This window comes from Tupaia chinensis, unplaced genomic scaffold (genome assembly GCF_000334495.1).
Source record: "Tupaia chinensis unplaced genomic scaffold, TupChi_1.0 Scaffold138491_1, whole genome shotgun sequence".
In the NCBI taxonomy this organism is placed as follows: Eukaryota; Metazoa; Chordata; class Mammalia; order Scandentia; family Tupaiidae; genus Tupaia; species Tupaia belangeri.
The window spans coordinates 221,665-235,776 of record NW_006198387.1 but is presented as its reverse complement, the minus strand read 5'-3'; the positions used below and the strand labels follow the sequence as shown (position 1 = coordinate 235,776).

General features: G+C 48.0%; 1 protein-coding gene across 1 annotated transcript in view; it reads right to left on the bottom strand.

Moving 5' to 3' along the window:
* Positions 1 to 14,112, bottom strand: part of COL15A1 (collagen type XV alpha 1 chain) — a 122,423-nt gene that overhangs the window by 69,408 nt on the left and 38,903 nt on the right. Inside the window, exons 3-5 of the mRNA XM_006161378.2 lie at positions 4,807 to 5,354; positions 3,305 to 3,379; positions 1,794 to 1,874 (exon numbers count right to left, since the gene is read on the bottom strand). Coding sequence (XP_006161440.1) covers positions 1,794 to 1,874; positions 3,305 to 3,379; positions 4,807 to 5,354 — 704 coding nt within the window. The remainder of the gene's footprint in view (positions 1 to 1,793; positions 1,875 to 3,304; positions 3,380 to 4,806; positions 5,355 to 14,112) is intronic.

Sequence of the window (14,112 nt, the reverse complement as noted above, 5' to 3'; positions counted from 1 at the left end):
GCCATGGAGAAGAGTGGGGCTGGGGAATCTGGGAAAGAAATTGTTCTGGGTGTCCCACAGGCCACCAAGTCTATCAGCTCCCCAAAACTTTTTTTTTTTTTTTTCACTTCTCCAGATCCTCTCGGGATTTACATCCTACCCCTTCTCAGCTGGACGTGTCCTGCATCTGCCCCTGCCCCTGCAGTGCCCTGGTCCTGAGGAGAGGGCCCAGGCTGGGGAACCAGTCAGGCCAGGCCTCACAGTCCTGACTCCACCATGATGTACCCTCCTGGGCAGCCCTTTCCATATCCGGTGTCACCCCCATCCCCGCAGCGGGGTGCCAAGGATAAGCGAAGTCAGTTTACAAAGCACCAGGCACCCAGCGGCTGTTGGGAAATGCCAGTTCTCTTCCTTCCCACTGCCTCCCAGTGTGCAGCTCCCCAGCCTCTCTCAGTCCTGGGATTGTCTTATACTCAAACTCCACTCTGCTTTCCTGTCCCTCTCTCAGGTCCACTGGGCGTGTCAGCATCTCTCTCTGAGTTGGTCTTGTTCAGAGTGTGACCTGGTGCACTGGGGTGGGCGTGGGCGCAGCATCAGGCTCGAAGGCCCTAGGGACCACCACTCTGAGCCCTGCTGCCCCCCACACAAGACAAGCTGGCAGGGTGGCCGAGGGCTGATGGACACGCAGGACTGTAGCACTGCCCAGAGCAGTCCCCTTCCCCACTCGCCTTGGACCCCTGACTTCCTCCATCTCAGCTGTCCAAAAGCCAGCTGTGGTTCAAGGATGGACTTCTGCAACACCACCCAGGCCATGAACCCATGGGTGGGCATCAGGAAACCAGTGTTGTAGTCACCGCTCTGGCTGTGAACCCTTGGGCCAGTCTCTGCCCTTCTCTGAGCCTCAGTTTGCTCATCCACACAAAGAGCAGTTTTCTATACAACGCTGTTCAGAAACAGGTGACTTTCAAGTCCTTCCAGTGTTAACAGACTGTGACCCTGTGCTGCCACCCCCACAGCTCTGTGGCCCAAAGTCTGTAATTCACAGTACCTGCCTTTTTTCCACCTCCCTGCTTTCTTCTATCAGACATGAGTTTCCAGAGAGAGCCAGACCAAGCAAGAAGATTGCTGGAGCTTTTCTGGGCTCAGTGACTCAGACATTGCTTGCTGTTTTCATTAAAATGGGCTGCTCAGTGTCCCCACAGTCTGATTCAGTGCTTTCAGTCACTTCCTCGCCTGGACCACAGGGCACATTTCCAGGAGTGGGGACGCCAAGCCACTGGAAAGAAAGCTGCCTTTCCCACGGGACCAGAAGCACGCTCCTGGGAGGACTTAGCACCACCGGGTGGGAGCCTTGACTCTGCCCTCACAGCTGGAGCCTGAGCAAATGTCACGAAAGCCACGCCCAGGGCCATGTTCCTCCTGTCAGGCACTGGGATGAGACTTGTCTCTGCACTGGCTCCACTAACCCCCGCAGCAAGCCTGCGGGACAGGACTGTTACTACTGCCACTCTGGGGAACAGGGGCTGAACTCAGAGAGGCTGAGAAAATGACCCACTCACAGGGTTTGCCTTCAGGCAGCCCCCTCATGGCCACAAGCTCAGGGTGGCACCTGGGTAACTGGTATTCCAGTTCACCTGGGGATTTTGCAAAATGCTCATTGGTCAGTATTCTCCTGGCCTCCTCAGACAAAGCAGTGATTAAATTCACAGCTCTGGAAACAGAGAAGGCAGACCTGTGGCTCTGGGCATCCTCCAGTGATTCTCGCCCCTCTAAAAGCTGCCCAAGACTGCACAGCACAGGACCCCAGTACTCACCGGGGCCTGAGTGTAGGTGATGGCTTCGAGGATCTCAGCTACTTCGTCTGGCTCCTGCAGCCCGCTGGTCTCTCCTGAAGCCTGTGTTGAGACAGGCGGAGGGGAGCAGATTACAAAGAGCCTGACAATGGGAGGATCATAGAAACTGACACACAGACTCCTGTAGAGGGACCGTGTGCGTGTGTGTGTGTGACAGAGACCAGCATATGTGCAATATGTATGGTGGCTTATTCTTTGTGTTTCTTCCACATGTTATTGCTCAAACAAAAAATGCAAGATCACTTCACAGTCTCTCTGTTTATTCTGTCCAGGTTCCCTTCTCTCTCCTGTGCAAGACTGTCACTGCACGTCTACGACGAGAACCACCACGTGGAAGAGTGACTAACTCAATAATTGCGGCCTTCAGGGAGGCCGGGAAGCCAGTGGCTCTGATTTCGTAACCAGTCCCTTGTTCTTGGACTCTCGGATTGTTCCCGCTTTCCGTGTTGAGGACAATGCGGAGATGATTGCGTGAGGCCATGTCAGGTTTCCCTTCCTTCAGCCTCACATGAATGCCAGGCTGGGCTCTCAGGCTCCAGGAGCGCAAACCTTCTTACAGAGCCAAATCCCACATCTGAGGGGCTTGAGGGCTTTCTGATGGAATTGACAGTATTTTTTTTTTTTACCAAGTTAATAAAATCAACTTACGTTTTGTTTGGGGGTCGACACCACCCAGAGAGCAACAGAAGGACTGCGCCCCGCCGTGTGCCTCTGTGACGTGCATGGGGCTGTCCCTTCTCCCTGGGGGCCTTTTCTCCATCTGCCTGGCACAGCTGGCCATGGCACAAGCATCAGCTTCTCCCTGACTTGCTTCATGCTCCCTTCTCCCCCTCCTCTTCCACCTGACCCACTGAGTCTGGGTTTGAGGGGCTCCCCGTGTTTGGAGCACGCTCAGCTCTGTCACTAACTTGGGTATGCAAGCCTGCATGAACAGCTCGGATGGGGACAGTTCCCAGCGTATGCCTTTCTAGCATCTACCCAGGGCTGTCACCTAGCAGGTGCTCAGCAAATCCTCAGGGAAGGGAGGGAAAAGTGAAGGAGGGAAGAAGGGAGGAAGGGAAGAAAAGTCTTTTATTCCTGCCTACCACCCCATCCCCAACTTAGGAATGAATTCACTTGCCAAGCACAAAAGCTAAATTTAGGTTGCTTCTTACAGGAATTTACACCCAGACTATCTTAAAGTTTTAACTTTGATTTTAGAATCCTGGCACCCTTTCTTGGCAGGAGGGCTGGCAGCCAGGCCATTGACTGCCGCAGCCCCAGAAGAACTTCACACCTTATAAGAAACACAACCTCCCACACCAAAGAGGTGGCTGAAGTCCTTTGAAAAGCAAAATAAAGCCAAAAGCCCAAAATAGGACTTGAGGCAGCACTTGCCAGGGTGAGTACTTGCAGAGGCTCTGTGACGTCAGAGGTGAGGAATTGCTGGTACCAGACCTTCCCTAGCCCACTGTGTTTTGGGGGGTGCTCACCGAGGACTCTTCAGCCTCACACAGCTCCTCAGGAGTCCTGGGGTCTGGGTGGATGGTGAGCTGCTGGATGGAGCCCTGGGGAAAAGCAGAGGGACCAGAAGTCACGGTGTGCACGTCCCTGGCATGAGTGCCAGTGGAAACCATGACTGTGGCCGAGAAGGACTGAAAGGACAGGATGGGTGTGAGAATGTGAGCCTGTGGTGGAGCCGAGGAAGCCCAGCCATCTCCTGGCCCACTCAGTTGCAGGGGGCTCTCCTTGGACCAGCATCTACAAACCCCCTTAGCCGGAGCAGGCTTCCAAGAGCTCTGTCTCCAGTGTGGACAGCCACAGCAGCCTGTCTGTCAGCGGCAGCCTTCTCCTCCTTCCCCCTCCCTTTTCCCCATCTCCCAGAAAGCCTTCCATCCCACCAGCCCCAAAACCCCCATTGCTCCAAGCTTCTGGCTAGAGGCTCTGTCTCCACACTTGACAGCTTACTCTATGAGGCTCCCAAAGTGAGCATTTAAAAATCATCCAACATAGGGCCAGATGGTGACACACCAGTAACACGACTGGACCCACATACAAAGGTGCCGGGTTCGTGTCCCAGGATGTCCCTATAGAGATCAGGCCTATGGCCAGGGATGGATCATGGCACAAGGACCCTGTGCCTCTCACTCTCTCATGGAAAAAGGAAACACATTTTTAAAAGCTGCCTAACAGGTTTTAGCTTCTTAAAATTCTCCTGCATTTTCCACAATACTACAAATAACCACTCCCCTGGTCCTGTCTTATTCACCAAGGAGAAATCAGTACATACATGTGCTACCACAGTGAATATCCAGAATTAATTCAGCAATTTGCTTTAGAATGGCTTCATCGTTGAAGCCTATTTTGATAAGAAAGTCAATTTTCTGGTATTTTTGTCAGGGCGCAATGTCCAAAAAGCAGAGGGAGAAACTCCCTCTCACTCTGGTCTTCTGGCTTATTCCCCTTTCGCAGGGATGACTTAAGGGCAAGAAACTCCCTCTCACTCTGGTCTTCTGGCTTATTCCACTTTCGCAGGAATGACTTAAGTGCAACCGGCACCATATCCAAAAGTAACATCATTTAAGGATATCACACACCTTACTATTTTTACAGTGCCTTGAAATGTACAAAGTGCTTTCACTCAGGTTATCTCACTTGACTTTATAAGCCTGTGACGGTGTTTTCCTTTCCCCACACAGGATAAGAACATAGAGAAAAAATCAGAGAATCCCAGTACTGTCTAGTGAGGAGGCTATGTGGAAACCTGAGGACTGGAATGTAGGTTCCAGGTTCCAAGCCTAGTGATCTTGCCACCATCACCTGTGTGCCTCTCTGAGAACCTGAGAATAAAAGAGTAACCATAATATCAGGTCGCCAGGAGAGTCATGACATATTTTTCCATGCAAAATGTGTCATGACTTTCCTGACGACCCAGTAGTGGCTTATGTTCATTGCATGGCGAGTCTATGTCCATCAGCCTCCGACATTGACTCACAATGAATCTCTCCAGCCCCGTGGCTCCAGCATTGCCCACGAAGATTCCTGCACTGGGCTCAAAAGCCAGGGCCTGGGGGGACCGCTGGAAGAGGATGTGGCTGTGCTCCTCGCAGTCCATGAAGAGGGTCACGTCTTCACCCTGGACGATCACGGCAAAGCGGTTCCACCTGTGGGTCATTACGGGCAAGGAGAAGGCGGCAGCCTCGTGGGACACCTGGGAGCCGGGCTCTGTGTAGTAGAGGATGACTCGCTGGTGGCCGTCCTCCACACCCGAGAGCCGCAGGCCCAGGTAGATGATCTTCTGGAAGGCATCAGTAATAGCAAAGAGCACGCCCCCCTGGGTGCTGGCAGGCTTCACTGTGACACTGATGGCGAAGTCCCTGAAGAAGGTGGAGGGGATGAGAGTCCTGGCCGGGCGGCCCACATTGGCACCAGGCCCGAAGCTGTAGGCTGGGAAGCCACCATAGCCTGTGACAAAGGACACGGACGAGGGCAGCGGGACACCGATGAGCTCTGTGAGGTCCAGATGGCCCTGGGAGACCGACTCTGTAGAGAGGAAAAGAGAAGCCATGCTTCACATGTATGTCCTATTACGCTCAGAGGTGAGGGAGCAGCAGTCCGCACTGAAACAGAACCCCACCGAAACTGTGGTTTCTAAGCTGTTGTTCAGACTCTTTGACAATGACCCACAATAACACATACATTTACATGGGAACCCAATCTACACATGGTAGATAAATGTATATCTGTACACAAAAACAAATGTTTCATAAAACGCAATTAACATTTAATACTCGTCAGGCACAAGAATACTTTCCTTTCCCTTTAATTATTCTTCTCCTTTGTTTTATTAAAAACATGCTGGAAATGGCCTCCGAAACTGATTTCATGACCCCCTAATGGGTTATGACCTGCAGTTTGGAAAGCATTTACCAAAAAATCCTGAGAATATTCTACGAATATAAAATGTTCCTCCAGCAACTTGGAGATTTCCCCACACACACTATAAAACTTGATAGGTTTGTTTTGCTTTGCTTTGCTTTGTTTTGTTTTGTTTTGCATGAGGTCTACAGTTAAAGTGCCTCAGGGTGTATGTGTGTGTGTGTGTGTTTGTGGGGCACAAAGTCAAGTGCTCCCAGACCTCAAGACAATTGAGATTTGCGTCATCGTCCCCATCCTCTGTCATCATCATCTTCATTGTCCTCACCCACATTCCTTGAGCTCTCACTGGGTACCAGGCACTGCTCCAAGCTCTCCACGTATGTTAGCGCAATGACCCCACAGGTCAGGGGCTATTATCTCCATTTCACTTCTGAGAACACTGAGGCTTAGACAAGTTGACATACTTGCTCAAGGTAAGTTTCATCCAGGTTTCAAATCCAGAGCATCTGACCCCAAAGTCTGACTTCTAACCTCCATACCTTGAAGATGGAAAAGATCGAGCTCCCCTATGATAGCCCAAAAGGGAGCCCAGGCTCCATCCAACCACTGTTCCCCAGGAGAAGGTTGCAAGCTGCTTGCAGAGACATACACCCACCCTTGATGTACTGGTCTGAGTTAACAGCAGTCCTGGGGGTAAGGTGGGGATGGACAAGCCCACAACAGTCAGGACGAGAGCCAAGAAATGCTTTGACCTTGGAAATGCAGCCAGATCCAGAGGATTCAGCCAGGTGAGGAGGTCTGGAATAAGTGAGGATCAGAACCAAGCAGGGTCCTCCTCCAGTGGCAGGGGGGCAGGGCAGTCTCACCGGGTGATTGCTGGGCTACAGCTGAAGGCCAGAGGTCCCTGAGACCCTGAGTGGCCTTGGGATTTGGCGAGTTGGTCTCCAGAAATGACTCAAACCTTTCAAGGGCACCTCCAAGTCAAGTCCTACATGAGGAACCAAGCCTGTTTTCCAGTTTACCCAAATTGCCACCATCTAACCAGATACACCAATGAGCTGTGAGACCTTAGCTAAGACTTAACCACTCCAAGGCAATGTCTTCCTCTACCATCTGGGGCAATAATATGGAATCCAAAGCAATGATTGAGACCACTCAAGGAAATCCCCTGCCGGTAATGGTAGTAATGCAACAACACTCGCTAAACTATTTTCACTACATCCACTCAACAACCCCAAGAGCTCAATGGGCAGGAATTACTGCCCCCACGGTGCTGATGAGGACAATGAGGCAGATATGGGGGTCTATCTCTGAGCTTTTGAGTGCCCAATAAAGAATAATGACAACTGTGCTCCTAACGCATGACTTCATAGTCCTCACAGTGGCCTTGGGAATTAACTACTCTCATTCCATTTTGCAGATGAAGAACTGAGTTTAGGACAATATGACAACTGGCCTGAGTCTACACAGCTGGTAAGTGGCAGATATTTCTGAGCCATGTGTGGGTGGGTGTGTGTTAGTGAAAGAGAAAGAGAGAGAAGCAGAGATAAAATTATTATGAAACATTTAGGTCGTACAACAAAGTATAAAGACGGGGGTCAGCAAATGATGTGGTGGTTGAGGTGCTGGACTCCCACATGGCTGACCACAGTTTAAGTCACAGACCCAGAGGCTTGAAATTCATGCCGGGCGCGTGTGCATGAGTGCCCAAAATCTCAGGAGGAAAATGCGGGATAAGGGATTAAACCGTGGCCATCCCCCCCCCCCCGACGGGGGTGATTTCTCACCTTTTCTCTCTGTCTCTCCAGTGAGCATTCATGCCCTATAGCAAGCATGTTTCTCAGAAAATATATGTAGATAAAAGCTAATATAAGGCACTTAAAATTGGTTAAAATGGCAACCCTTTTCTTTACTTAGTTTTCTTTCTAATTTATTTATTTAGTTTTTAAACTTATTTATTTACATTCATTCACTGTACATCAATACAGTATACAAAATGAGATTTTTCCATCCAGAATACACTGTATATTGGCTCAATCAAGGATATTACCATATGTGTTGTGGTCAAGAAATAATTTTCCATTTCTTATTTCTTACACATTTTGCCCCCCCCTTTATTCCCTACCTCTTCCCCTCTGCTATTTCCCACCCTTCTCCCACACTGTCTCTGGTATCTACAGTTGTTTTCCATGAAAATGGCAACTTTTATGTATATTTTACCACAAGAAACAAACAAATAATTAGCCCATAGGGTTATTATGAGGATAACAGATAATATAAGGTGCTGGCATATGGCAAATGCTCAGTAAATGGTGGCTATTTTTTTCTTTTTTGGGGGAGAGGGTTTTTTGTTGTTGTTTGTTTGTTTGTTTGTTTGTTTTGCTATAGGGTGTGAGCACTCACCAGACAGACAGAGAGAGACAGAGAGACAGAAAGCAAGAAAGAAAGCACTGACCCCCCGTCTTTATACTTTTTTGTACAACCTAAATGTTTCATAATAATTTTATCTCTGCTTCTCTCTCTTTCTCTTTCACTAACACACACTCCAGGGGGGATGGCCATGTCACAATCCCTTCTCCTCCATTCTCCTCTCAGGATCTTGGGCACGCACACACTCGCACCCAGCATGAGTTTAAGCCACCGGGTCCAGGACTCGAACCACAATCAACTACGTGGGAGTCCAGCAACATAGTCATTACACTAACTGCTGGTCCCAATGGTGGCTATTCTTAATATCATCATCGTGGACTTTCAGATTCAGAAAGGAATCTCAGAGTCACCTGATACAGTCCTCGATGTAAGATGGGTTAACTCTGCCCCGCCCAGCGTGGTAGCCACCAGTCATACGCAGTGACCAAGCACTAGCAGTGTGGGTCTCCCCAGTTGATATGTGCCATAAGAGTAAAATACAAACTGGATTTCAAAGACTTCATTTGGGAAAAGGCATATAAAATAGCTTATTAATCACTTTTATACCGAAGGGGCCAGAGGTGGCGTAGCAGTAAAATGCAATGCTCCGCGAGGCTGACCCACACGGGAAGGTTCCAGGTCTGCATCCAGAGACCTCCCTGAGTACGTTGGGCACTGTGTGCCAGACCTGTGGCCCAGGGCTGGTTGGGGCTGAAGTGGACTGCGACATCAAGACTCTACTGGAGCTGCTGTCTCTGTCTACTTCCTCTCTCATTCATGGAAGAAAGAAAGAAAGGAATTTTAAAAATAATTTTTATATTCCCTGTTGAAATCATCTTAGAAAATAATGATTCAATAAAATACTGTATTAAACTTTTTTTCAGGCAGGTGGTAGGGCACTGCTGTGTGATCCTGGAACCCTATGCAAAGAACATAGGTTCAGATCCAGGGTCAACTGAACATACCAGGTGCACCTGTAATCCTGGCTGACTGGACGGCTGGGGGGAGGATCATGGCAGGGTGAGACCCTGAGAGAGTACTTATCTCTTTCTCACACAAAAGTAATAAAGTTAAAACATTTTTAAAAGAATAGGAGAAACAAGTATATAACTAACACTCCACTTAAGAAAGAAAATGGAGGGACCAGCAGATGGGGTAATGGTTACAACGCTGGACTCCCACATGGCTAACCATGGTTCGAGTCCCAGAGCCAGAGGCTTGAAACTCATGCTGGGCATGTGTGTGTGTGTGCCCAAAACCCCGAGAGAAGAATGAAGAAGAAGGGATTGTGGTGTGGTTATTACCCTCACCGGGTGGGTGGGGGGGTGTTATTTCTCATTTTCTGTCTCTCTGTCTCTCTCTGTCTCTCCGGTGTGCGCACACACCCTATAGTGAAAAATCTCTCTTAAGAGAAAGAAAATGGATATTTCAGCTGATGCTGAAGTGCTCATGAACACTCTCCAATCCTATCCCTCTGCCCACATCCAGGGGGAGCTGTTCCTGGGAACCTGGTGTTTATCATTCTCACACATTCGTTGGTATGGTTACTACCCAGACGCACAATGGCTGCGCATGTTTCTAAACCTCATACAAACGTCGGCATGCTGCATGTGTTCTGGCACTTGTCCCCTACCCCAAAGCTGTATTTTTTTTTTAGAATTATCCTTGTTGATACATGTGGCTCAGCTCTTCCATTTCACAAAAGTACCCATGGTATGAATAACCCGTAACGAGTTAGTCCACTTTTCCGTTGAGGAAGCTGAGGTTTCCCTCCCCATGGCAAACAGTGCTGCTGTGGACTCCCTTACACATGTCTCCTGGTGCTTACCCGTGTAGGTAATTCCTGGAGGTGGACTCACTGGGTGACAAGGATGTGTGCACCTGCAACTTCCCTGAATGTTACTGAACTGTCCCCTGAAGCAGGTGTGCCGTGTGATACGCCCACCTGCAGTGTCTTCTGCCCTCATTCCAGGAGGCAGACACATGCCATTTGGGCCTTTCCAAGTATAGTGATAATGTCTATTTAAAAAAAATTTTTTTGAGAGGTTTTTGCTATAGGGCGTGTGCGCTCGCCAGACAGACAGAAAGAGACAGAGAGACAGAAAGCGAGAAATCACCCCCCAGGGGGGATGGTCACACCACAATCCCTTCTCCTCCATTCTCCTCTTGGGATCTTGGGCACGCATGCACACGCGCCCGGCGTGAGTTTAAGCCACCGGGTCCGGGACTCGAACTGTGGTCGACTATGTGGGAGTCCACTGACATAGCCATTATGCTAACTGCTGGTCCCTATTTTTAACATTTTGTTTAAGTATTTATTTACTTTATTATTATTATTAAGTTTGCTATAGGGCACATGTGCTCACGAGAGACAGAGAGAGAGAAAAGTGAGAAAGTAAATTACTGGGTCTAAGACTAGAACTGGTTGGCCACGTGGGAGTCCAGTGCCTCAACCACCATGCCACCTGTTGGCCCCGATACTGTTCATTTTTTAAACTAGGTGATATTCAAAAAGTATTTATTGATTACTCTTTATAACAAATTTCATGGAGAATATATCGCAGTGATTTTTCTGAAAATGAGCATCTCTTTCTCAATGGAAGAGTGAGTCTGATCATGCTGGTGTCTTGCTCAGTAGTCCTCTATGGCTATCTATGACCCTCAGGGTCAAGGCTGACAGGCTGACTCCGCCTGGCTGAAGAGGCCCTTTGTGGTCCATACCCAGCCTCACTCCCGCCTCCCCACTATGGCTGACACAGTTCCCCAAGGGCCCCACGCCCCACGGGTCCTCCAACATCTACTGCAAATGGTCTCCTCTGTGTAGCAGAAGAACTTTAGAGAAACTCCTCCTTATCATTCAAGACTCGGACCCACCCTCACTGCCCCTGAAATCTTGTTTCACCTCTCATACCCACATACCCCATCCTGGGCTGGGGTAAAAAGCTGGGGTAAAAGTTCCCTCTATACACACCAGGGGCTGCCATCATAGGCCGCCAAACGTTCAATGTCACTGTTGGGTGACATTGGACTGTGAGGACAGGGACCACATCATTCATCTGTATGTTCCCAGTACCCAGCCCAGTGCTGACAAGTGAATGCATAAATGAATGAACAAAGTCCAAAGTTACTTTACAAAAACTAAGCTAAGGTTAATAGAGGAAAGTGTTTGCTGGCACGAACTCAGATTTAACTCTCGATTAAATTTTTGTCCTGCCTTGTTGGCAACTTGCTTTAAACCAGAAATTAATGTGAAATAAAATGACTTATCCATGTGGATTTAAGACTCAAACACCAGAAGGTGTTAAGAGATTGATAAATCTGGCTACATTTAACTATGAAGAAATAAAAAAAGTTCTGCATGGGGCCAGCAAGTTTGTGTGGTAGTTAAGGCACTAGATTTCCACATGGCTGACCACAGTTTGAGTCCTGGATCTGACAGCTTGAAAATCACATTGGGTGCATGTGCATGTGTGCCCAAAATCCCGAGAGGAGAATGGAGAAAGGATCATACCATGGCCATCCTCGGGGTGCGGGGGGAGTGATTTCTCACTTCCCCTCCCTCTCTCCCTCTAGTGAGTATATGTGCCTGATGGCAATAATAATAATAATAAAATAAAATAATAATAATTTTGCATAACAAAAGAAATGATAATGATAATCTCCACAATGCCAAATAAAACCCCAAAACTGGGAAAACTATTTGCCACACAGATTATAAACGAACCCTAATAGGCAAAGCAAATGAATAAGCAAGAGAGTAGCACCCGGTAGAAAAATAGGCAAACAATAAAAAATTCTATCTATAGTAAAAATAAATAAAGATGGCTCTTAACTATACGAAAAATATTCCACTTCACTCGTGAGAACACCACACATCAAGATCACAAAGATGACTGTTCTCCTTATCAGATTGGCACGGATGAGAATGCTGGGTAACGTGCTGTGCTGGCACAGGTTCGAGGGAACAGGCCCTCGTACATTGCTGGTGGCAGCATAAATTGCTATAACAAGCTGTTAGGCAATCTGACATTGATCAGCATTACGAATGTCCTAATGCGCATGTCCTGTTTGACCCAGCAGTTACACTCTTAGAAAATGTTTAACAGATAAAGTTAGGTATGTAGGGCTGGGCCCAGAAAGCAGTGGTTGGGTGTCAGCAGTCAGATTCGACATGCATGACTGTGGCCGGAGTCCCAGCCCTCCCAGACTATGGAGGTCCCAGGCACCTCCTGATGGATGGAGACATGGAGGAAGGGGGAATCATGACCTGGTCCCGCCCTGTGGGGAATCTGCCTCTCTCTCTCAAGCACACATGCCTCTGGCAATGAAAAAAAAAAAATTACACATGTAACTTTATCTACAGAACTTATAAGAATAGGTATTGTAGCATTTTTACAGCTTATTTCATGAGAGAGTGAGAGAAAGACAGAGAGACAACATCCCCAACGTGGTCTTGATGCCACTACCCACCCCTAGCTTCCACCAGGCCCAGATGGTAGGCATGTGTGTGCTCATGTACTCAGGGAGGTCTCTGGATGTGAACTTAGAAACCTTCCTGTGGGGAGTGGCCTCACAGAGCACCATGTTTTGCAGCTGCCCCATTATCCAGTTCCTATTGTAGCATTGTTTAAAATTTGCCTAAATGTCTATCTCTGGGAATGGTTAAGAAAATGATAAATTATAACATATCTATACAATGCAATACAATGCAGTCTTCAAAAGATGTGATTCTGGGGCCAGCTGGTGGCATGGTGGTTAAGGCGGTGGACTCCCACATGGCTGGCCATGGCTGAAATCCTGGACCTGGTGGTTTGAAAATCACACACAGTTGCATGTGCATGTGTGCCCCGAAATCCTGAGAAGAGAATGGAGGAGAAGGGATTGTGGTGTAGCCACTCCCCTCCCCAAACTGGGGGATGGTTTCTCATTTTCTCTTTCTCTCTCTCTCTGGAGAGTGCATGCACCCTATGGCAAAAATGTTTTTAAAAATGTGATTGCATAACTGCTCATATGAAATGACCAACAAGATGTATTAAGTAAAAAAAAAAATAGTCACAGATATCAAGGTACAGAATACAATTGTTACTGGTTGGAAACATGAATATCTCTAGCGGAATACATAAGAAACTGGGGCTAGAGGCTGTCTCCAGGGACGAGAGCTACAAGTTGGAGAGTGGGAGACTTTCTTTTCACTGGATACCCTTTAATATTTTTTCAATTTTATACCATGCACAAAAAATAAAGACATCTATTGGGTCTTTGGGAAAGTCAGGATGTGTTATTTTTCTATGCAAAAATGCGTCCTGACATTTCCAATGACCCAACACATGTTTTAAAAGACACTAATTCCTTGCACTTTTAGACATTTTAAAACCTTTTTGCCTTTCTTCACTTGGAGATAGTTCATTTTTGCACAAAAAGAAAGGGAAAAAAGGAGGCAGAAGAAATAGAAACTCATGCATCCCACCAAGATCTCTTTTCTCCCCATCATAGTTTAAAATAAAAGTAAAACCAAACCATGAACACTCCCTGAGAGCTCTGCTTTCCTCCTCATTTATCAAATCTAATAAAAAATGGTCCCTGCGGGAACCAGCAGTTAGCATAATGGCTATGTCGCTGGACTCCCACGTAGTCGACCGCGGTTCGTGTCCAGGACCTGGTGGCTTAAAACTCACGCCGGGCACGTGTGCGTGCGTGCCCAAGATCCCGAGAGGAGAATGGAGGAGAAGGGATTGTAGCGTGACCATCCCCCCGGGAGGGTGATTTCTTGCTTTCTGTCTCTCTGTTTCTCTCTGTCTGTCTGGCCGAGCGCACGTGCCCTGTAGCGAAAACTTCTCAAAAAAAAACAAAAAACAAAAAAACAAAAAAAAAACAACGGTCCCTGCAGTTCTTCTCTCTTTTCTACCAAGAACAGAAGGGAAGCCCCTGTCTGATAGGATGCTCCAGGTTTGGGAGAATTCCTGGTTCTGCCACGAGCAAATGGGCCAGACTCTCACATCCAGTCGCCAAGTGG